Genomic DNA, 25,499 nt, shown 5'->3' on the forward strand with positions numbered 1-25,499 from the left:
TATTTGGGCAGACTCATTTATAACTTAAATGATTATGATCTTGGTTTTAGATAAATCAGAAATACTAAATAAATTCATAGTTCTTAATGGCTTCACTTAAGTCTTAATACATAACTTGTATGTTTGAATGAATGGTTTTGGGGGGAATACTTTAAAACTCATACTTGTAAGATATATCTAAAAGGTTCTGTGAAGAAGACAAAGATAATTTTGATTATATCCTTAGTGATGAGTCAAGGAAAGAAGAGAACTCCTTTTAGGAATCTAAATCTCATAAAGTAATATCAGTTATACACTTAAAAGCTTGGACCATATGGAATTTCTTCCTCTTCCTGTCTTTTGGCATGCCATCCATCATTCCCCTGTTAAAATCACTGGGGTAGAATATTTTCTTAAGAAGTAAAACTAAAGATGTTAGAGAACCTAATACATCACCCTCTGAAGGTTAATACGAATTAGTCCATTTCTGAGTCCTGTGAGGAAAAAAAAACTGAAGAAATGAACCAAAGGATGAGTGACTGTGTATGGATTTGGGGAAGGTTACGAAAGGTCTGGTGAAAAGATGTAACTGGGTGGAATGCTATTTGGAGAATCCTTTCAAAGAATGAAAGTAATATGTACTTTGGATTGCTATCAAAAAAGGTTTGGGAGCAGTGGGGAGGTTTGTTTGTTTTTTTTTTAATTATCATTATTTTTATAAATTGTAAGGGTGATGTGATCATTGCTTTGCCAGTTCAAATTTAGGTTCGTTCCCCTCCCCTCATATAGAGGAATAGCAGGGGAATGAAACAAGTATTCAGCATAAACAGTTTGAGACACTGTCAAATATAAAGATTTTTTTTCTCCATAGCCTACGCACATCTGAGACCAGCTATCTGAATGAGGCTTTCTCCTTCTATTCTGCAATCAGACAGAGATCATATTATTCTCAAGTCAATAAAGAGGACAGGTATGCACCTACTATGTTTTTAGAAAGAGATAAAACACTCAGAATTTTTAGTCTGTGTGGAAATTATGCAGAGAAGCACACATTTGTTTCTAACTTTTATTCATTTAAATGGGCTTTATTGAGTGCCTTACAATGTATCTAGGCCTTCTTTAGCATACAGAGGTATGTTACCTAAAAGCAATAAATGTTATATATGTTTTAGCAGACATCACAGTACCTGAGTGGAGTCAGAGCACAAAGAAGGGGTTGGTTGTTTCTATATGAAAGATTAAGGTCACACAAATTTTCATAGAAAAGAAACAACTCCAGAGTGAGGCTTTGCTGATAACCTTTGTTCTTTTTAGCCTGTGTAGTTTGAATTCATATGCATTCAGAAGCCTCTTGACAGCTGTCCGTGGTACTAAAGAAAAGGCTGCCATTGCAGTTTACATCGTATTTTATAAACCTGATAGGTTAACAGTTGCATAGCTCCCCCCTAAGGAAAAAAAAATCACATAGAAATCATTCATTCCCCGTAATAATCTATTGAGCACTTACATATCTGGCAGTGTGCTAGATGCTTGGGAGGGAGAAGAAAGAAAAGAAGGTGTACAAGTGTTCTCTTTCCCTTTCAGAGGAGTATCTTCTCATGAGAGTTACAGACATATTTGGGGCACAGGTAGACTGTGATGTTAATTCCAGATGAAGACGGAATTGCTGAAGAAGTCAGGGTTTTCCTGGAGAATCTTTGTTACTTGTATTCCATGAATTGTTAGAAGAGAAAGTTCGGGCACAGAAGATCTGAATATCCTCCCTACTGCCAGCAACAGAACTCACAGTTGTTATATGTGAAAAGATTATATTCTCTTAGCAGTAGATGAGAACATAATTTTGACATATTTTTCTAGAGAACACTTTTGTGTTTGGCTATCATAAGCTTTCCATCTAAGCAACATGGTTTGGAAAGCCCCACTCTTGTGAATCCCCTTCATTCCCTAGCAGATCTTGTTCAGGCTTGAGGAGTTTGCTTAATGCAAGCAAGGCACGCAAGGTTCTCCATTTCCGCCCGAAGTGCTTCAGGTTTTCTTATGGTTTCCTTCACGTATTTTCACTTGGTTATATTTTGTCAGACTCCCACCTCACTTTTTTTTCTATTCATGCTGTATAGTTTGTCTGACTTTTTGGTGAGATAAGTTTTACTTCTAAAAATATACAAAACAGCTGTATGGTATCTTCTCAGTATGAAAAGCACATATAAGGAAAGAACTATTTTAAGCCACAGTGAAATACCTTGTACAATTCACTTTTCTGCATTTCCTAATTCACTCAAAGGGAAATTGGCCTTGGGCCCCTTGGCTTCAAATCCAGCAGTTTCATTTATGAACATCATTTTCTGTCCTAATAGCAAATGCCACATATGAATGGTTTTCCTGTGCTGCCTCCTAGAGCAAGGCTGATGAACAGAGGTAGGATTCTTTGGAACCAGGATGACAAAATCTCTTGCCTTAGGCCACTAAATTAGAATCAAAGGACGATCCTGTGTGCAAAATCTTGCCCTTGCGCCCTTAGTCAGTACCTTCTTAGTAAGGACTGTATTCAGCTGGTAGGTTGTTTGTTTCTTCGTTCATACAGAGCAGGGGGACAGTCAAGGTAGCAGTTGGTGACGGCTGCTAAAATCAATAGCTGGTTGGCTGATTAAAACTAAATAAAGTATTGCACAATTTCACATTAGCTTTAAAAGCAAAAATCTCTCCTCAAAGGGCAAGTTCTCTCTGTACTGTCTTCGTACCTACAGACTGTGTCAAAGCCAGAAGGCATGGCACATTTCAGCAACCACCAAAGTGACTACCTGTCACTAAGCATAAACAGATGCTCGTTCAGAGGGCCCATCCTATTTAGTAGAGGAGACGTTGTCACACAATCACTTGTCCTAGGAGCAGCAAACCCTAACTTGCAAATGGCTAAGGCTGAACCCGGTCAGAGTTAGATGTGGGGACGGTGAAGTTTCTGAGTACCCAGAAGCTTGGGGACAGCTTGTAGTCAGCCACCTCGGAAAATAGTTTCTCAGGCAAATTTATAAAGAGTCAGTGTTTTAGAACTAATGGGCATGGCAGGCTGGACAAAGCTACAATTCTGGAGTGCCACAGTAACTTTGTCAAAAGAATCGTGACGTCAACTTCAGTGGTGACAGTATTGGAAGTTTCATGTTGTGGGAAATGTGACTCTAAACTTGAAACCTTGGCGCTTCCTAGTAGTGTTGTCTATAGGGAGGATGTGATGTGGACCTTTCCAGTGTGGTTCATTGGATGTTTTCTTCTGCAGCTTCATATGTTGTCAGGCGGTGGGCTGTGGGCCTGTCTGGGACAGCCTCTCGTGTGTATGTCTGGACAGCACTGACTTAGTTCTCTGTGCTTTGCTGCAGTTCAACATAGTGGTTTCCAAAATAGAATACATCCACCTATGTCTGTATGTTTCTTTAATACAGGGATTGGCACACCGTGGCCTGTTTTTGAACTGTCTGGTAGCTTGGAATCCTTTTTATATTTTCAAAGTGTTTTGAAAAAAGCAAAAATGTGCTACAGATGCCCTATGTGCCTGTAAAGCCAAAAACATTTACTGTCTGGCCATTTACAAAATTTTGCCATCCCTGGTTCAGTATGTTTGTGTAATGTATATTACATAGTTGTATAACCTGTGATATAGATTCATAGAACCTATTTTATTTTACCAAAAACATGAAAGGAATTCTCTTATTAATATTTCAACTATGAATTGACATCATCCTACAAATTTTCCTCCTGTTTTGAATTCCACTTCTGACAGTGTGGCAGTCTAGATAATCTAAACTACTATTCTCAAAACACCTAGATGCTGACTGAACAGATCACCCGTCCTTTTAAATGGACAGTTTAGCTGTCAAGAAAGTAAGGGGATCCTGAGGTTATTAATCCTGTGACCAGTGCTGGGACAACCTTGCAAGAGAGTGGTTGGTTTTGGTGACATAAAAGAACTACTAAGGATTTCTTTAGGAAGAGGAAAATTGAAACTGTCCTAAAAAATCACAGACTTCATAGGACAGTAATTGTAATGATGGCTAATTGAGGTTATCAAGGTAAAATGAGGCCAAATTCTGGATAATAATAACATGAAAGAAGAAAGTCAGAAGTTAAATCATACCAATAAGATCCATTTATTGTTCAGAAGAAGCTTAGAATAAGTAAAGTTTGCTTTTTAAAACAATAAGAAAAATATATTTTTTAAATTTTTTATTTTTTTAAATGTTTTCTTTATTCATGAGAGAGAGAGAGAGAGAGAGAGACAGTATAAGCAGGGGAGGGTAGAGAGAGGGAGACACAGAATCTGAAATAGTCTCCAGACTCTGAGCTGGCTGTCAGCACAGAGCCCGACGCAGGGCTTGAACCCACAAACTGTGAGATCATGACCTGAGCCAAAGTCGGATGCTTAACCAACTGAGCCACCCAGGCTCCCCAGAAAAATATTTTTAAAGAACATAAGGAGAATGTGTAACTTCAAAACAGGTAGAAGGGGGAGGAAAGTGAATAATAAAATTACAGTCATTGCAATAAAAGTTAGGAATGGAATGTGTACTAAAAAAAGTATAATTAGCACAAAAAAAACCCAGCCAAAATAGAAATAAATCCAAGTACACTGGTACTCATAGTAAGTGAAAGTGATCTAAACTTCCTAGGTAGAAGCCAGAGATTATCAGTATGCGTTTTATTTTTTTATTTTTTAAATTTTTTAAAAAAAAATTTTTTTTAATGTTTTATTTCTAGGAGAGAGAGAGCGTGAGCGTGAGCCACCCAGGCGCCCCATCAGTATGCCTTTTAAAAGAAAATCAAGTAATCTAGTGTTTACAAAAGATTTTCCAACACAGAAAAAGCTAAAATAGATACCAAGAGGAAGAAATGCCACTCTCTATATATTTATTTATTATTTTGAGAGAGAGAGTGAACAGGGGAAGATCAGAGAGAGAGAGGAAGAGAGAGAGATTTCCATGCAGCCTCCACATGATCAGTGCAGAGCCTCACATGGGGCCTGAACCCACAAGGAATCCATGAGATTATGACTTGAGTTGAAGTTAGGAGATGGGTGCTCAACTATCTGAGCTACCCAGACACCCTGAAATGTCTGCCACTGTATTTAAGGCATAGAGCATTATTAAGGATAGAGCTTTATTTCATAATGATAAAAGGAACAACTCAAAAAAAAAATTCTAAACTTTTATATCCCCAGTAATGTAATATTATAATAAATAACAAAAATTGGCATATTTTATGGGAGATATTGATAAATGGTCCAATATACAAGGAGATTTTTAACATACCGTATTTATTTATGAATCAGAAGACAAGTAATGAGATTTATGTAACATAATTAAAAACGTGTTCTATTGTGCTTAAAACAACCTACATCAATAAGCAAATGCACATAATTTTCAAGCTTATATGGAACTTTTGTGAAATTTACTTATACCGGACACAAAACAGGTTTCAATTATTTTCAAGTGTATGATGTCTAACCATGGTGCAGTGCCATTAAAAATTAAGAAATGCAACATAGTTTTCAAAAAAATCAATAAATCTTACCAATTAGTGACACATTTCTAAATAACTCCTGGATTGAAGAGGAATTTTTAAAAATTTTATTGTGGAAAATGTCAAACATCTACAAAAAATACACTGTTGTAAGATTATTATAATTGTAATGTAGGCTGTGGAAATTGGAAATAACAGGTTTGATAACCCTCATTAGGGATGAATATACAGGGTTGGGTGTGAAGAGGTACAATATGATTGTAAATAGCCATAAGTTAAGGATAGTAAGGAAGAAGTATAAGTAAGAAACTGATAGAAGATATAAAACACTAAAATATAATGGATTTACTGGAAAGAACACTAGAAAACACAAATGCAGAAAGGGCAAATAGAAAACCGCACAGGGTGGCTCAGTCAGGTTAGCATCTGACTCTTTTGATTTTGGCTCAGGTCATGATCTCAGGGTCATGAGATCTAGCTCTCAGCCTCCATGTCAGCACAGAGCCTGCTTAAGCCCCTTCCCCACCCCCCTTTCTCTCCCCCGCCACTTGTGCGCTCTTTCTGTAAAACAAAACAAAATACTCAAAAAAAAAAAAAAAAAAAAGTCACTGTAAGAGATGCAAACCCAGCCAAAGCAACAGAACAACAGTAAGATAAAATGTAAACGGTCCAAGTATCTGAGTCTATGAGACAGACATTGTCAAAATGGATTAAAAAGCCAACTATACATTGTCTGCAAAAAATGGGTCAGGGCACGTGGGTGGCTCAGTCATTTGACTCTTGGTTTCAACTAGAGTCATGATCTCACAGTTTGTGAGTTAGATCCCCACATTAGGCTCTGTGTTGACAGCTCAGAGCCTGCCTGGAGCCGGCTTTGGATTCTGTGTCTCCCTCTCTCTCTGTCCCTCCCCTACTCATGCTCTGTCTCTCTCTGTATCTCAAAAATAAAAAACCTTAAGAAAAAAATGGGTCATAGTGAAAAGTCACAGGAACTTGAAAGTAAAGGTATAGAAAAAGACAGGGCATACAAACAGTAAACCTAGGAAAACTGGTTTGATTATATTAGTGTCAGAAAATAAGATCTCAAGACAAAGAATAGTCTCTCTTTTCACCTCATAATTTCCTGCCTGTTGTATTCTACCCTTTATCGTCTTCCTTAAAGATCACTCTCTCTAGGAAGCTTTCTCTGTGGGCTCAAATAGCACCCTTTCTCCTGTCAGTGTACTTATTCTGCTGTGTTTTAAGTGTCTGTATGTCTCTGGTACGTTTTAGGTAGCTTCCTGTCTCTGAGATCTATGGAGAGGGGGCTGTGTCTCTAGTTGTTTGTCTTAATCATTTCTCTAGCACTTACCAGGGCACTGAATTATCAGTGGGCATCTGTTCAATGAATGAATTTGTGAATGACTATAATGAATCTGTGAGTAAGAAATCTGTTAAAAGCAGCTGTAGGTTATCTGCAGATATGTTTGTTACTATGCAAAATAGGATCTAAAAGAGTTTAAAAGCTGTCAGAAACTTGGAAAAATAAAAGAGCATGTTTTCTTTTTTTAATCTAATGAGTAATTTCCCATTTATCTGCCGTAGACCTGAGTTGGTCGTTAAGAAACTTCGATACTATGCAAGATTTATCGTAGTTTGTCTTCTTCTCAACAAAATGGATGTTGTGAAGGACTTGGTGAAGGTAAATGTACTTTAAAATTATTAAGATCCTGGGGTGTCTGGATGGCTCAATCGGTTAAGCATCCAACTCTTGATTTCAGCACGGGTCATGATCTCACAGTTTGTGAGATCAAGCCCTACATCAGGCTCTGCACTGACAATGTGGAGCCTGCTTGGGATTCTCTGTCTCTCTCTGCCCTTCCCCCACGTGTATGTGTGTGGGCATGCGCACCCCCACGCACACTTTCTCTCTGTTTCTCTCACTCAAAATAAAATAAAAGGAAATAATCATTTTAAAAATAAATAAGTAAAATTATTAAAATCCTACTCTATAATTCTCTATGGATAATTTTGCTTTTTTAAAAATAGATTTAAGGTAAAAAATAAATTTTAGTCTATCTAAATCATTACAACATTCAAAAGTGTGGTAACTTCAGACAAGGGTAATGCTAAAAGAATATTCCAGCTCTCTTCATATTTCAAATATGCACTAGCCAGAGACAGTTCTCTTAATTCCTTGTTTTTGTCCCTTAAGCATGTTTCACATTTCACCACCCATCAATGGATAGTTGCAAAATGCAAACAAAAGTTAAAATAATCGGTTGAAGAGTAAATAGTTGAAAGGTTGGGTCAAGAGTAAGCATATAATGCTTTACAAAAGTATTGTGAATGAGTTTGGGTTTTTTCCTCCTTTTACTATGTCTGAATCACTGTCCTTCATTACCTCAGGTAAATAAGAGGTGGGCTTTCTTACCGTCCCTCATTACTGCGCACCCGGTGAAGCTGCCCTCTGCAGTCAGCCAGCTATTTCAGTGGCATACTTAACTTTTGGTATTCAAGTATCACGTTAGGGTTTTGTTTTGTTTTGTTTTTTAATTTATTTCTGAGAGAGAGACAGCATGAGCAGGGGAGGGTCAGATAGAGAGGGAGACACAGAATCTGAAAAAGGCTGAGCTGTCAGCACAGAGCCCAACATGGGGCTCGAACCCACGAACCATGAGATCATGACCTGAGCCAAAGTGGGACGCTTAACCGACTGAGCCACCCAGGCGCCCCTCACATGTTAGTTTTGACAAATCCTTCTCTGTCTTCCTCAACCTCTAGTTACTAATAAGACTGTTCCCAAAACACAGTATGAGATAAATCCAAAGAAAATCATCAAGAGAGTCTTCATTTGTTATTAAGTGGTAAAAGCTTGGAGGTTTTATCTTTAATAAGTTAATTGCTGATGTAGAATTGAGCAAATATGCATCACTTTGGATCTCTATGAAGATCTTGTTGATGTGTATCATTTCTGGAGTCTTTTATTTTAAAACAAAATAAAGTAGTTTTCTTCATTTGGGACCGTTTATTGATAATAATCAGGCTTCTTTTTTTTTTTATAATAATCAAGCTTCTTAACTGTATCAATTTCTGTCAATAATATGGTACAATAGCAGCGCCTGGGTGGCTCCAACCTCAGCTCAGGTCATGTTCTCATAACTTGTGGGTTCGAGCCCCACATCGGACTCTGTGCTGACAGCTCGGAGCCTGGAGCCATAAATCTATGGCTTTAGATTCTGTGTCTCCCCTTCTCTCTGCCCCTCTCCTGCTCATGCTCTGTCTCTCTCTGTTTCTCAATAATAAATAAATGTTTAAAAAAAATTTTTTTAAGAATATGGTACAATATAGCAGTCTGTTTGTATGTGTTTTTTCCCCCATAACTGTTTTTCTTTGTGGTATTTTCAAATCAGGAATTGTCTGATGAAATTGAAGATTATACTCACCGCTTTAATACTGAAGATCAAGTGGAATGGAACTTAGTGCTTCAAGAAGTAGCAGCTTTCATTGAGGTCAGTTTTTGACAAGAAAGCTTGTCATAATTTTGGAGAAATAAATGCATATGTGGTATATGTTTTTATTGTGTCATATATTTCAAGAAGAAGGAATAGTTTATCATATTGACATTTTGCCTTAGCCATCAACTACTTACTGTTTTTTTCTTCAGGCGGACCCTGTAATGGTATTGAATGATGATAATACCATTGTGATCACATCTAATCGCCTTGCTGAAACAGGAGCCCCATTGCTGGAACAGGGCATGATTGTGGGACAGCTGTCTCTGGCTGATGCACTCATTATTGGTAATTGTAATAACCAGGTAAAGAATTGTGAAGGAATTATGCTTAAAATTCAGTTTGAAAATCAGCACTTTCTTATTATTACAGAATTACAGGTTAACATTACAGAATTACAAATTCCTTGTAAATATCCTAAATCCATTTGTGAGGAAATGTTTAATTAAATTACACGGTGTCCACATTTGGGCTGTATTACGGGAATTTAAAGGTTTAGAAAGAATTTTTAATTGCAGAGGAAGATATATTCATGATATAGTAAGTAAAAGTAAACCTGGTATGGAGCTATGTAAACAGAACAGTCTCACATATGTTAACATGTCTGTATACACATACAGGCAAAAGGACTAGGAAGAAATTTACCACTATCATAAAAGGTTTCTCTCTGAATAGCAGAATTATTGGTAATTTTTATTTTCTTCTTTGCCACTTTCTAAATCTGTATATTACTTTTTACAGTCAGGCAAAAAAGAAGGAAGAATTATTTTTAGGTATATTTGTCATAGCAAATTTCAGATTTATTTTGGTGACAGAATAGTTCCATGAAGATGAGGATTTAATGTACCAGAAATGTAAGTTTACTGGAAATTATGGGATCTCAGAAAACTGTCGAGTGAATACAGTTTTCTATATGCACTATTTACACAAGTTTTAATTTTGGATCCTTCTCTCACACCTTTCATTTTTGTTATTGTTAACTTTTTCTAGTACTTCTACAGTTTTAGCTTTTAAAAGCCATTGGTTTGCAAATTTAATTTAAATTAAAACATTGCCTGCCTATGGGCAGAAGACACGAACAGACATTTCTCCAAAGACATACAGATGGTCAACAGACACATGAAAAGATGCTCAACATCACTTGTCATCAGAGAAATGCAAATCAAAACTACAGGGAGATATCACCTCACACCTATCAGAAGGGCTAAAATCAAAAGCATAAGACACAAGTGTTGGAAGGATGTGGAAAAAAAGGAACCCTCTTGCACTGTTGGTGGAAATGCAAACTGGTGCAACCACTCTGGTAAATAGTATGCAGGTTCCTCCAAAAATTAAAAATAGAATCACGTTGTGATTGAATAATTCCACTACTGGGTATTTACCCAAAGAATACAAAAACATATTTTCAAAGGGATACGTGCACGCCTGTGTTTTTTGCAGTTATTTACAATAGCCACACTGTGGAAGCAGCCCAAGTGTTCATCAATAGATGAATATATAAAAAAGAGGTGGTGTGTATATACAATGGAATATTCTTCAACCTTAAAACAGAATGAAATCTTGCCATTTGCAACAACATGAATGGAGCTAGAGAGTATAATGCTAAGTGAAGTAAGTAAGTCAGGAAAAGACAAATCCATATGATTTCACTCATATATGGAATTTAAGAAACAAGACAAATGATAAAAGGGAAAAAGAGAGGGACAAACCAAGAAAAAGACACTTCACTATAGAGAACAAACTGTTGGTTACTAGAGGGGAGGTGGGTAGGGGGAAGGGTAAAATAGGTGATGGGTAAAATAAAAAGCATAAACTTATCATGATTAAAACATAATAACAATAAAAAAAACCCATTGCCTGCCTGAAGTTCTATATATTATTCAAAACAGAAAAGGATGTGGTCTTAAACATTGTATAAGGCCAAAATGTACTGAAGAGGTTATGAAATATGGGCCATAGCCCTATTTCAGCAGCCTGCCTTGCCAAAAGTTTTTGTTTTTTAGCATGTTTTTTTAAGGACCCTAATACAGATCTTGTTGTTTACATGACTGCTTTTTATGTTTTTAAAAATACCCAAGGAAATTGACGGATAGAGATATAAAACAGATGGAGAGATACATGATAAAGCAAATACAGAAAATGTTAATGGTATAGAATCAAATGATACAATGTATACTTCTTTTAGTTTTCGGTCTTTTGAAAATTTTTATAATAAAACCCTGGGGAATAAATTACCCAGTGTCATTAGGTATACGTGAATGTCAGGAGTCATATTATGGTCAGAGACTTCTAGGTCTGTATACTGTATTAATGGTAAGGTTTGTTTTCCTTGCAGGTTAAGTTTAGTGAGCTGACTGTCGACATGTTCCGGATGTTACAAGCCCTGGAAAGGGAGCCAATGAATTTAGCTTCCCAGATGAATAAACCAGGAATGCAGGTGACAGCTCTACATTTGCAATTTTGGTAACACCATTATTACTTCTGCTTCTCAAGGAATGCTGTTATTCAACAAATGCTATGCATGTGAATGAAGAATTCTCTTGATGAGACACAGGAGAGATAAGCACAATAATAATAACATGGAATGAAAAAAGATATTTCATGAACAGTATAAAAATAGGCATTGATAATCATATGTCAAAATCAGCCTATATGTGTCTTGTTTTCTATGTGTAAATACAGGAATCAGCTGATAAGCCTACCAGGCGTGAAAACCCCCACAAGTATCTGCTCTACAAACCAACCTTCAGCCAACTATACACATTCTTAGCAGCATCTTTTAAGGTATATATGATTCAATACTTTTTATTATATGGAGAAAGTATGCCCTAAATAGAATCTGAGAATCACTCTTTTATTTGAATATTTGAGTGAAGAAATTAGATAATATAGGAAAATGAAATCTGCATTCAGTACACCTAATCACAGCTATTTTGGGAATGGAAATTGCTTATGTTGTTATGAATGTCCTTACCATTAATTAAGGAGAGCATTGATTAATTATCATTCTTCTTTCTCCACGTTGTTATTACTAATGTACTGTAGACATAGCAGTCAGATTGCATGGGCGTGTTATGTATTCAGGCAGCTCCAGGAAGCCCTGTGGTCATCTGGAAGAACCATGAGAAGCAGTGAATTCCTCCCAAAGTTTATGGAGAGGAAGCCATGGGCAGGAGTTTCTCTTGTAGAACTATAGTCAGGACTTTACTTCACCATTTCAGGGTTTGCAGAGAACATTCTGTAAGTGATGAGGTTTTTAAGGCAGAAAATGGCTTCAAAACTTTGGGCAGCAGTTTATAGATTATAGATTCATAATGATTCTTTGTTGTATAAACAGTTGAGCTGGAACCAGCAAGAGGGACAGTCTTCTTGGAGAAGAAAGCGAAACCTTACATTAGCTTCTGTCGTCCCTGCGACTTCAAAATGTCAGGAACTTTGAATAAAACTGTTTGTTGTTTTGTATATGTGATTTTCTTTAATTTCAGGAGCTGCCTGCCAATAGCGTACTTCTGATTTACCTGTCAGCCACTGGCGTTTTCCCCACAGGTCGTTCTGATAGTGAAGGTACAATAAAGGAATGCTCCCTGTCGTGAGCAGGGCTTGAATTCTCTTTATTTTCTACAAGATGATGGCCCGTAGCCCACAGACCATCCCAAGCTTTCCAGAGAGGCTTCCAGATTTGAAGCCTGGTCTCTGTTGAATTGGCAATCTTGTAGATACCCCAGTCTATTTTATTTGCTGAAATCTTATACTTCGAAGTCCGCGAATCATCAGCAAATTCACTTACTAAATGTATACCTCACTATCAAATTTGCCAAAGGCGCAAATATATCTATATACACATGGAATAACTGAGCCTAATTTTCTACTTCACATCATTGAGTTTTTCTGGGCTGTTAATGTGTCAGGGAATCTGGTCAGCGGCTTCATTGTGGCTGAAAGTCTTTGTAGAAATCAGTACATTGCTGTAACTGTGAAAGTTCAAGTCCTTGTCATGATTTTGTTTCTGTCCTTTATTTTGCTTTATGGATTCAACCTGAAGAATATTGGGATGCTGTTTCAGAATGAAAACTTTTTAAACTATTCAGAATATATGAGTCCAGAATATATGAAATTGGTCAGAATAGATGAGTAACTTGAATGTAAATTAGGCAATTAAATCTTTGTCTGGACAAAAAAAAATTTTTTCTTAACATCCTTAACATTTTCCTCTTCATCTGTTTGTTGAAATTTGCATTCCTTTATACAATGCATGTCCCTGCCATCTTCCTTGCATGATGTACAGGTCCTCTTAAAGTGTTAAAATGAAAACAAAACAAAACAAATCTCAGTGTCTTTTCATTGCAATGATTTTTAAGGGCTAAAATATAACACAGCATTAAAAGTGACACACAGTCACAAACAAACTTTTGAAGTTTTTTGTCATAAACCTAGTAATTTTATTTTGAAATAAATGAAAATTTTTTAATTAATGGAAATTTTTAAATTTATTTTGAGAGAATGAGAGTGAGCAAGCCAGGGGAGGGGCAGAGAGAGGGGAAGAGAGAATCGCAGGCAGGCTCTGCTCTGTCAGCACAGAGCCTGATGTGGGACTCAAACTCAATGTGAGATCATGACTTGAGCTGAAACCTGGAGTCGGACACTTAACTGACTGAGCCACCCTGGTGCCCCTTTTTCCATGTTTTATAACATAAACTGTTGACTCAGATTTTCTGGGCTCCCATTTTACATTGACCTCCTCTTTTCCTTTTTTAAAGTACAATAGGTACTAACTGAATGGTCCTTTGAGAGAGATGATTCCTAACATCCCATAGCTGTTCCATTTAGACAAGAGTTTAGCTAACCAATGTGATCAGTAGGAAAGGCTAACTTTAAAACCGGAAGTACAGTGCCTGATGTAATAGTGATAATAAGAGATTTTTTGACACACTGAGATTTGGCATTCCTTTTCTTAAAAATGTAGTGTTTATCAACGAGAATTTTCAAGTCCCACTCAAAATTTTTCCCCTCAATTTTTATAATTAGTGGCTCACTTAAAACTATATTTAAGAAATTATTAGGACTTCATTCTGCAACTTTCTTATTTAGATAATTTGGTTAAATGTGAGATTTTAATTTTGCTTGAAATGTAAAGATCATTTTGAACATCCCAGATCTCCATCCCTTTTACTACCCAGAATACTGGGATGCAGTAGATTCTTGTTTTGTTTCTCATTATTTTCTGTTTGAAGAACTGACGAATAACTAAATGATTTTTTTAAAATGTTGAAGCAGGCAACACGCTGAAATCATTTAAATATTGCATTGAACTAGGATGTTAAATTTTAAAATAATTAAAATGCTTTGTGATTATCTTCCACTTGTATCAATGAGAGATTCACACAAGACCTTTGAATTTGAGCATCAGATCAATGTTATTCTCCAGCTAAAGTCTAGGATTCTTCCTTTGTTTTTATAGGTCCTTATGATTTTGGCGGAGTACTTACTAATAGTAACCGGGATATTATAAATGGAGATGCCATCCACAAACGAAATCAGTCCCACAAGGAAATGCACTGGTATGTATTCTGGTGTCTCTCCCTATTATAAAAATTATAGTCGTAGAAAACATTAAGTGAAATGGGGACTTTTTTCTTGTACAAGAAATATTCCCTCAGAATATAATAATACATATTTGGATTCCAGCAATATTTCAGGCTCTGACTATCCTAGGAAATTAGAATTTTTGGCTGTTAATTTATTTTTAAAATTCTCATTGAATATTATATGTGAGGTACTATTCAATCATGGGGATATGTCAGTGAACAAAATTAACATTCAAGTTGGAGGAGGCTGTACATGTGTGTGTAAATAATATGTCAGGACATGATACATGTTAACATTAATACAAGCTTTTTAAATGTAAGTTTCTGTTGTTTAGATAGAGTATAAATCAACTTAGTTGTATGATTTTAAATAAATTTCATCTATGAATGTTCGCTCTTTTTCTAAGTACAACACATTCACTGCTTGGGCCATTATTGGCTCTAAAATTCCTCTAGCTGAGAGAAAGCAATCTGGTTATAAAGGAGACTGGACTTTTCTGAAACTGCATTTCTAATAGTATTTTATAAAAAATGTTGTAACTGTTCATATTCAAGAATGAGGAAGGGAAGACAGAAAGGGAGATGTTTCAAATTATGTGTATAATAGCTAACAGTCCTCCAAGCCATATGTTGGTGCTGTCATTGACCTTAGTTGTAGATGATTTATATTAGAAAAACTTATGTTTGGGGTACCTGGGGTGACTTCATCAGTTAAGTGTCTAACTCTAGATTTCAGCTCAAGTCATGATCTCACAGTTCATGAGTTCGAGCCCTGCATCAGGCTGTACAGTGACAGTGAAGAGCCTGCTTGGGATTCTCTCTTTCCCTCTCTCTCAAAGTAGATAAACTTAAAAAAAAAAAAAAAAAACCTGTATTATTAAAAAAGAAAAGAAAAATTTGTATTTAAAACATATTGGGGTTTGATGATGTTGCTCATTGACACATCATTTTATATATTTATGTATTTATGTTTACATTTACATTAATATTTTTACACATACACACATTGTCCAGTAAGCTATGGAAAAGAGAGCATGCACAAAATTGTGACCTTTCCTTAAGCACTGGCTCCCAAACGCATGTTGCTGGACTTCAGCCTTTGGGTGCTGTAGGTCTTCTGTGGGCCAGTGAATCCATATATTTAACAAGCGCCCCATCTGATTCTATGCAAAGTACAGAGGAAGCATAAAGAATAGTAAAAGGGGAGCCTCTGCCTATTATCTGCAATATTAAGGTGTGGCTTGAAATATTAAAAATCTCTAAAATAGATACATATCTTAAAAGACTCATTGAAATACAAATCTGGTTGTGTTATTACATCTTGTTTTCAGAACATTTTCTTAGAAGGAGCTTTTAAATACTAAGCAAGCACCTAAATGCTGACTTGTGGGATTTTCCTGTTGTGTGTTTTCTCCATCTGTATATCTGTAGACTTCTCTTTAGCTTGAATATTCCTGAATAATAATTGTCTCTGAACATTTTTCCGGATAAAACTGCTAACCTGTCTATCCCAGTAAAGAGATGTGTTTTGTCTTTTGCTGAGTAAATCTTTGTCTTTTGCTCAGTGCCGTAATGAAAAGGAGACGTGAGCAGACCAAACTGAACAGTAAGGCTTCTGAGACTCAGCCAGTTTAGTTGTACAGTTACTCATCATTACCGTTGTTGTTTTCCCAGCCTTCATCCTGGAGACCTCTATCCTTTCACGAGGAAGCCTCTGTTTATCATCGTGGATTCATCCAACAGTGTTGCGTACAAGGTGAGTTCTGCCAGCGCCACTGTGCAAGTTAGACATCATGGCGCCAGCCCAAGGTAACCAGTCTTCACATGCGCCTTTTCATTTTGCTTTATTTCTTTTTTTTTTTTAAATTTTAGCAGTTTGTATTTAGTCTTTCTTTTCTTTTGAGGTTGTGCATGCTAGTCAGGATCTGGTGCTATGAATAGAAACAAGAAGAAAACGCATGAATGGACACTCAGTGGAAAATAATAAATCCTCCTGCAGGAAAAAAATTCAAGATTTCCAAGGTCTCTGGTGGGAGGTTTATTTTTGTTATATAACCCAGAGTAATTTTCTTTCATAGGAGTAAAAGTATATAGGAAAATTTTATTTTCTGGTTTGCAAACTTTCCCGTTTCCCACACTGAGCTGCTATAGTTTAAATGAAATTTCTATCCCATCTACATAGTCACAGTCTGAATATCCACAAAAGTTGTTTTAGATGCACTTAATTTTGTTTTTTAATTCGTGACAGTAAATAAAAAAAGATGGCCTGAATGCTAAAGTAAGTAACAGGGATCTAAAGTGAAAAGCCTTTGGTTTTATATTTTGCTCTTAAAGCGGTGGGTTTCAGTGACTACAAAGAATGCCCATAGTGAAACACTTTAAAGTTGGATATTAGAATTCAAACTACAGTAATTTATAGGAAAATGAAAACAGAATCTTCGGAGTCCTTTGTATGTGGTTGGAATATTTCATTAATCAACAATATATTCAAAAATAGGCTAGGAACACAGATCTGCCAATTAAAACTCTTTCCATTGTGGGTGTTCGTATAATTAGAGAAGCAAATATTAGAAGATTTATTTGAGGAGAATAAGGGAAATAAATGTCTGCTATAGCCAAGAGATGACCCCAAGCATGTGTTTCCCATCTCATTTTTATGTTTACTTTCACCTTTTAGAGTTAGTGTCTGAATGTCAAGAGTATCCAATCCACCCTACATTTTTCAGGCTATATCCTGCTACCCATTTTGTCAAGTTTCACAACTTCCGATATTTAGGAAAATTAGCTGTCTACTTTATTGAATCGTGTGTGTTGTTGCTTTTAATCTTTTTGAGGGGTGTGGGAAGCTGCTGAAGGAAAGAAAAAGCTTCTTCGCTACCTCATTTAAATCTATAAAACCAGAGGAGTCCAGGAAGCATTCTATGACCTTGTTAATGACAAGGAATCATTTGCTACAATTTAATGATGTGATATATGTTGATGTACCAGGTCCAGTGTCTTACTGAATATGATCTGGCAATCATTTAGAGTATTTTAGCAATCTATTAATTTCCCTCAATTTGATTGGATAATATTTGATACCCCCTTTTATAATCTCAGGAATATCATTCATGTATATGTCTGCTATTTCAAAGTGCTGTTTGGATACAGAATGGGTATTGAATGCTGATTTTTAAAAACACCACTGTGCATAGTTGGAAGTGTATCTCCCTAATTATATATCATGATTTAATTCGGGATTTCAATATTCTGAAGCCCAGGATGACAGTGGACTAATAGAAAGCTTTTCTTGTTCATTTGTTTGCTCTTGATGGCACATGCAGTATCACTCCTTTAAAAAATTAAATTGTCCAGAACATACTTATCTTCACATGCATTAGGCAAGTCAGAGCATGGCAAAGACCAATTTGGTCTTTTTAAAAATTAGTGCTATTCGGTGCCTCTAAATCAAGTATGAAGTTGTCTGTGTTAACATATGAAAGTGTCTGATATTTACTTTTCCCACAAAGCATGTGTGAAAAGTCTTAAATTACCATCTAACATATTTCTAGTGAAAAAGAACTGTGTGACTGATGTAATGGATCAACTTTACTGTGTATGTTTCATGTATATGAATGTTCCGTGAACATGTTTGCTAATGTCTCTTCATATAAATATAAACATTTCATGTATACTTCTTCATTTAAATATTACTTTTTTTATTTTTATGAGAATTAAGCTCCTCCATAGAGTTTAAAACTGTTGTTCTCAACTCTTTCTGTGTATCAGAAACATTCGAATCCTTCTCAAAACCATTAGTACCTGGGCCCCAGCGCCTGTGATTCTGCATCGCTTGCCTGCGGCAGGTCTCAGGTGTCAGTACAATTGCAGTGTGTTGTCAGGGTGGGGACGACTCCGCAAGTTCTTGTGGGTGTTACCAGAAACGCCAGTTCCCATACCCCTGCCAAACGCCTATTTGCCTTTTCCCAGAGGCCGCCAGTTACATCTTTTGTAGCTGAATATTTGTCTAAATAACATGCTCATAATGATATTTCTCGATTCTTCATTTTTAGGCCTTATGTAGTGATGTCCCATTGAAGAAGAGAAATTCAGCTCTCTCCTCTTCCGATCCCCAGCTCACATTTATACCTTTTACCTCCTTTTCTCCCCACAGTAGACTTCTATCATGATTTTGGTTCGCTGAATATTTAATACTTATATTATGATGACTGTCAAATGCATTTAACAGTTAAGCCATAGAGTTCTTGCCCATGCAACTTCCTGTTTTTCCTGGAGCAAATAATTATGTAACTTTGTTCCTTGTTTTTGTCTGAATGTCACACTGATTCAACCCCAGTCTGCTCACCAGTCACCTACGTCTTCTTAGAGGTTGTTCACATTCATCTGTCTCTTCGTTGTCTCTTTGTGCTGAATTATCCCTCAGAGCCTCCGAAGAACCCTCATCCCAGAAGTTCGTGTCATTGTTACCCTGACAGTCCGTTCTTTGTCCTCTGTTTCCGGAGTCCTGTGTCCGCCTCTTGGACTCACTCTCCTGTCCTCTCTCACGTTGGTGCAGCATCTCCAGGAGCAGCTCCCTAGAAAGGCTGAGCGGGAGGTACAATATCTGCGGTCTTGCACTCCTTCAGTTGTTCTTTAATTTTACTCTCACCTTTTCATGACGGTTTTGGTAGAGATTAGAAATTATTTCCCTTCAGAATTTGGAAGGATTATCTATTGCTTTCTAGCTTCCAGTGCTTCTTAAGAAGTAGAAAGGCATTCTCATTCTGGATTCTGACCTGTTTTCAGTCTCCGGAAACGTATAGGATCGTCAGTTTGTCCCTGGTGTTTTTCAGCTTCCTAACAATGTGCCCTGGTCTGGGCTTACTTCATGGTGCATGGCACGGACTTCCTGAGTTTTGTCAATGTGGAAACTCTGCCCGTTTACTTGAGTTGTTCCATTGATCTCCCCTCCCCATTTTCTCTGTTCTGTCTTTTGAGAATTTCTGTCATTCCTATATTGGACTTTCTAGTCTGGTCCTCTGTTTTCTTGGCCTTCGTTTTCCATATTTTGCTCCTTTTGCTCTTTAGGAGATTCCCTTACCTTTATCTTCTAACCTGTGAGATTTCTTGTTTTCTAGATGTTTCTTCCATAAAGAAATAGATGTATGTGTATGTATATACAACAAATATGCATACACGTATGTAATCGCCTTGGTTTTTATCTTGTTTGAAGTATCTTCTCTTACCTTTGAAAATATCACTTGGTCGTTTAAAAAAATCTCTCCTTGCATGCTATCTTTTCCCTCCATGTTGATTTGTTTCTCTTTGGTTTTGTCTATGTGTTTCATATTAGAGACTTTCTTCAGAGTATCATGCTTGCTTGTCTGCTCAGGTTTAAGAGAGGAAGCTAGCACGGTGATTGGAATCTCTGAGGTTGTGGACAGGGCTTGTCACACTGACATGCTCAGTGTGATGATCTAGCTGGATCATTTAGCTGGGTAACTTCTCATGTCAGTATCTTCAGGTCTTTCTTCATGGTCTGCTCATATTCACCAGAGCAGGCTGACCCTTCTGCCTGGAATGTAAGGATCTGATTTTCAGTACCCTGCTTTGTTTCTCCTAAAGTCTGTATGTGTGTTTATATTTGTATATACATATATCTTTATGTCTCCATTGCCTTACAGTTAAAATATTCTTAATAATGCATATTGAATGATTAAACGTAGGTGAGCACTATTATCTTTATTTTGTAGTTGAGGAAACTTTGCCTTTGGAGGTTAGGTATTTTGCCTAATTGATTCCACCAGTCTTTGTTATTCCAAAGTGCAAGCTCTCTTCATCTTTAGGAAAAGAGGAGTTTTGCATGCCAGTCATTTGAGAGGACAGTGATTGAAACACCAAGATATACATGGGAAGTATGGCCCAAACTTCCACTCTCAAATCATCATTAGGGAATGGGCAGGTTGAAGTGGCCTTTTATCTGCAGTCAGGTAGTACTAGTGGGAGTGAAATAAAATCCCTCCGTCATTTTGGGCAACACGTCTTTCAGTTCTGCTTTCTTTTCTTAGGAAGAAGAAAATCCTTTGAGTATTTAAATATTTGTGACAGAGCTGGATCTCTGCCAGTGAACATAACTTACACATTTGTCAAAACAGTCATATTTATATAAACAGCCCCATCCTAACGTATTTGACTGATGGGTGCAGATTGGCACAGTCTGTTAAGGCATTCACCTTCCTAACCAGAGCATGTGAGAGCTCCTCTGCCAGCTAGCTGCACTCATTCCATTTCTTTTTTGCTACTTTGAAAGACCGTCTCTTTGTTCTTGGCGTTCTGTAGTTATACTGTGATATATCCAGGTGGTGTTTCTTTATAACTTACTGGGATTTGTTGGACTTCTTGAATTGGTACATTGGAGTTTTTCATCAATGCTGGAAAATTCCTAGCCATTATCTCTTCAAATATTTGCTGTCCCCTAGCTTCTCTCTCATCTCCTTCTGGAACTCTGATTATATTTGTATATTGCTTAGCCTAGCATTTGCACTGTGCCTTCCACATCTCTTGGTTTCTCTTCTACATTTTCCATCTTTTTGTGTATCTGGTTGAGATGTGGGTAATTTCTTCTGATCTTCCAATTAACAACTTCTTACTTTAGCTATGATTAATTTGTGTTTAAACCCATTTGTTGAGTTTTATATTGGTTGTGTTTCATTTCTAGATGTTCTGTTTACTTTTTTTTCAAATAATCCATTGCCTTTTTTTTTTTATTTTTTTTTTAAAGTTTTTATTTATTTTATGAGAGAGAAAGCACACAAGAGCAGAGAAGGGGAGAGAGAGGGAGACAGAGGATCTGAAGTGAGCTCTGCGCTGACAGGAGAGAGCCTGATATGGGGCTCAAACTCATGAGCCATGAAATCATGACCTGAGCCAAAGTTGGACACTTAACCAAGGCCACCCAGGTGCCCCTCCATTTCCTTTTTTATAGTTTCTATAGTTTCTTCCTTTTTTATAGTTTTTATAGTTTCTTCCTTTCTGTTTTCAGGTGTGTTCTTTATTTCTTTAAACTTAATAAGCATACTCATTTTACTATTTCTTATCTAGCTGATAATGGTTATACCTGAAATCTGCTTTTGCTGCTGAAAGTTACCCTTTGGTGCTTTTGTATTCTTATATGCTTGATGACCTTTGGCTGGTTTCTTCTCATTTATCCTTAAAACTCTTTGTGGGAAATTCACTGAGGCCTGAAATGAAGATACTTTTCATCCAGAGAGGGTCTGCATTTGCTTTGGCTAAATACCTGGAGGCACTTCCACGCCATGACCATGTTTTTAGGATTACCTCCATGTATGACTTTGGGCTGCACACATGTGAAGGGGGTAGCTTAGAGTTAGAACCCTCAGGCACTGTTGTATTTTGTTTGTTTGTCTCTGCTCTGTTTGGCACTGAGAAACTTCCTTGCAGGCCCCTTGAGGAGTAGTCATGGGGGAAGGATGGTAAAGTTTGGTTTAGGTTCATCCTTACACTTATGCCGTAGCCCTTTAGGATTCCAATTTAACAGGGCTGCTTTCCTGTTAGACTCCTGTCTTAGGGAGACCCTGAGCTCTGACTTGTGTCCTCTTCTCTGGATAGGACCTTTAAAAACTAAATTCACATTGTTCGATTGCCTCAGGGCAAAGGAGGTCTGGAGTCAACTTATTTTCTCAGTTTCTTCTACGGGTTTTTCCACATTTCTGTGACTTCTTATCACTGGAGTGCCTTGGACTCTGTCTTTGTTCCTCTTCTTTTCCAGCTGTAACTCACTCCCTTGATGCCCTTATTTAATGTTTGAGGTTTTTTTGTTTTGTTTTGTTTTTTGTTTTAGTTTAAGTAATCTCTCCACTCACTGTGGGTCTCGAACTCACAACCCCAAGATCAAGAGTCTCATGCTCCACCTGCTGAGCCAGCCAGATGCCCCGAGGCCCTTATTTAGTTTCATGACTTTAATTATAATCTCTATGCTGACGATTTCTAAATTCCTGCCTCCAGTCCAGACCTCTCTCTGTTACTCTCGACTTAATCTACCTATTCCATATCTTATTGGTAATTCTAATAAAGATCACAAATTTCACATGCCCAAGACAGAATCCCTAAGATCTCTTCCTACTCCAGCTTTCCCTAGATCAGTTAATGCCTGTTATTACACTTTTATAGTTGCCGCAGCCCAAGTCCTTGGTTTCATACTTGCCTCCTCCTTCCCTCACATCCCACATCCATTTCAGGAACTCCTTTTGGCTGTAACTGATCCACCCAGAATCGTCACACGTCCACTGCCATCACCCTGACCCATGCCACTAGCGTCTTGCCCCTGAATTATTGTAGGAGCTTCCTTAACAAGTCTTCCTCCTTCTGTCCTTGCTTCCTTACAGAGTGTGTCTATAAGTCAGAGCACATCACTTCTCTACTCAAAATTTCCAGAAGCTCCTCATCTCACTCGGAGTGAAGGCTTCATGTGATCTTCCCTCACATGCCTCCTCGCTCCCCTCAGATGCATCTCTGATCTTTTCTCTTGACAGTCTCCCATTCACTCAGTTCTCTTCAGCCGCATTACCTCGCTGTTCCTCTGACTTACCTGGTGGTCTGCTGCTTTGGATCTTCATGTCTATTCCCCCCGCCTTGAATCTTCCAATGACACCCACTTTGTTCTTCACATGTTTGATACATTGAAGCCTCTCAGTAGGATCTTCCCTAATTGCCCTATTTTTTAAATTATTTTTTTAAAAGAATTTTTTATTTTTGGGCGAGCACAAGCAGGGGAGGGCGACAGAGGATCTGAAGTGAGCTCTGCGCTGACAGCAGCGAGCCCAGTGTGGGGCTTGAGCTCATGAACCGCAAGATCATGACCAGACGCTCAACTGACTGAGCCATCCAGGTGCCCCCCAATTGCCCTATTTAATATCATATGCCGGCGTGCCTGAGTGGCTCAGTTGGTTGAGCGTCTGACTTTGGCTCAGGTCCTGGTCTTGCAGCTCATGAGTCCAAGCCCCACAGCAGGCTCGCTGATGTCAGCCTGTCAGCACAGAGCCTGCTTCAGATTCTCAGCCCTTCCCCTGCTTGTGCTCTCCCAAAAAATAAACAAATATTTTTTAAAAATAAGATAAAAAATAAAATCATATGCTTCCCGTGCATTCTTATTTCACCTCTCTTAATTTTTTCTTAATTATCATGACAGCTTCTTTATAGTGCCATCCACCATTCTAAGCACTTTAAAAATATTTTTTTTTAAGAGTTTGTTTATTTTTGAGAGAGAGAGAGCAGGGGAGGGACAGAGAGAGAAGGGGACAGAAGATCCAAAGCAGCCTCTGTGCTGACAGCAGACAGCCAATGCGGGCAGTGCTTGGACTCAAATTGTGAGATCATGACCTAAACCAAAGTCGATGCCTAACAGACTGAGCCACCCACGCGCCCCAGCACTTTATAAATATGAACACGTTTAATGTGCAACAACCCAATGTGTTACTTTTATTATTTCTATTTTACTGATCAGAAAACCATGGCACAGAAAGATTCTGTAATTTATTTTTTTATCTTTGAGAGACAGAGACAGAGCGTGAGCAGGGAAGGGGCAGAGAGAGAAGGAGACAAAGAATTCAAAACTGGCTCCAGGCTCTGAGCTGGCTGTCAGCACAGAGCCTGACGCAGGGCTCGAACCCACGAACCGTGAGATCATGACCTGAGCCGGACGCTCAGCTGACTGAACCACTCAGGCGCCCCAAGATTCAGTAATTCAGTAATTTGTCTGAGGACACACACACAATTAATAAATGGCTGAGTTGGGATCTAAACAATCTGATTGTGAAGTCTGTGCGGCTAACCATACTCTGCTGTCTCTCCATACGTAGCACTAACCACCTTCTATGATACTACATAACATCTTTGTTTACTGTGGGTCTCTACTGCCACCTCCACCCCCGTCTAAATGCCAGCTCCAAGAAAACAGAGTTTAAAGAAAAAAATCTGTTTTGTTTACCTCTGTCTTCTAGCACCTAGAACAGTGTCTAGTCGGTAGATTTAAAGAGTATTTGTTAAAGAAAAGAGATCTTTAAAAAGGACACTATGTACTATTTTAAAGTGACAAAGATGTTTTAAAGTATCAGTTAAATATATAAATTTATGGGAGAAAAAACTCTATTGTCTATAAGAAGTTAATCAGAGGGGTGTCTGGGTGGTTCTGTCTGTTGAACGTCTGACTCTTGATTTCGGCTCAGGTCATGATCTCACGGTTTTGAGATCCAGCCCCGCATCAGGCACTGCACTGAGCATGGAGTCAGCTTGGATTGTCTTACTCTCCCTCTGTCTCTCTCTGCCTTTCCTCTGCTCTTGTTCTCTCTCTAAAATAAATAAATAAGCTTAAAAAAAAAGAAATCAGAAAAATATAATCATAGGGTGTGAAATAGAGGAAAATGATCAAAGTTATCTTTTTCCCACAAGAAAATCTAACCCTTTGGGGTTTACCAGTAAATACTTTTTTTTTAAGTTTTAAATTTATTTTAGTAATCTCTACACCTCGTGTGGGGCTAAAACTCACGTTAAAATCAGGAGTAGGGCGCCTGGGTGGCTCAGTAGGTTAAGCATCCGACATCGGCGCAGGTCATGATCTCACGGTTCAAGCCCCGCATTGGGCTCTGTGCTGACAACCAGCTCAGAGCCTGGAGCCTGCTTCGGATTCTGTATCTCCCTCTCTCTCTGAACCTCCCCTGCTCTTGCTGTCTCTCTCTCTCAGAAATAAATAAAAACATTAAAAAAAATTTTTTTTTTAAATCAAGAGTAACATGCTCCTCCAACTGAGCCAGTCAGGTGCCCCACCAGTAAATACTTCTGTTTGTTATTTTTATTTCAATTATTTTTGAAATATTTGTGAAAATCAATCATTATTATATACTATGCCGAAAGGATAAATAAGAAAAACCACATAGCT

At 37.6% G+C, this 25,499-nt stretch overlaps 1 protein-coding gene across 1 annotated transcript in view; it reads left to right on the top strand.

The window, feature by feature from the left end:
* SCAI (suppressor of cancer cell invasion) overlaps positions 1-25,499 on the top strand; it is a 141,990-nt gene that overhangs the window by 97,795 nt on the left and 18,696 nt on the right. The window contains exons 6-14 of the mRNA XM_039238985.1: positions 851-949; positions 7,072-7,168; positions 8,880-8,978; positions 9,134-9,286; positions 11,317-11,418; positions 11,664-11,765; positions 12,467-12,545; positions 14,440-14,539; positions 16,241-16,322. Of these exons, the coding sequence (XP_039094916.1) occupies positions 851-949; positions 7,072-7,168; positions 8,880-8,978; positions 9,134-9,286; positions 11,317-11,418; positions 11,664-11,765; positions 12,467-12,545; positions 14,440-14,539; positions 16,241-16,322 (913 nt within the window). The remainder of the gene's footprint in view (positions 1-850; positions 950-7,071; positions 7,169-8,879; positions 8,979-9,133; positions 9,287-11,316; positions 11,419-11,663; positions 11,766-12,466; positions 12,546-14,439; positions 14,540-16,240; positions 16,323-25,499) is intronic.

This window comes from Hyaena hyaena, unplaced genomic scaffold (assembly GCF_003009895.1).
Source record: "Hyaena hyaena isolate Hyena2069 unplaced genomic scaffold, ASM300989v1 scaffold_151, whole genome shotgun sequence".
In the NCBI taxonomy this organism is placed as follows: domain Eukaryota; kingdom Metazoa; phylum Chordata; class Mammalia; order Carnivora; family Hyaenidae; genus Hyaena; species Hyaena hyaena.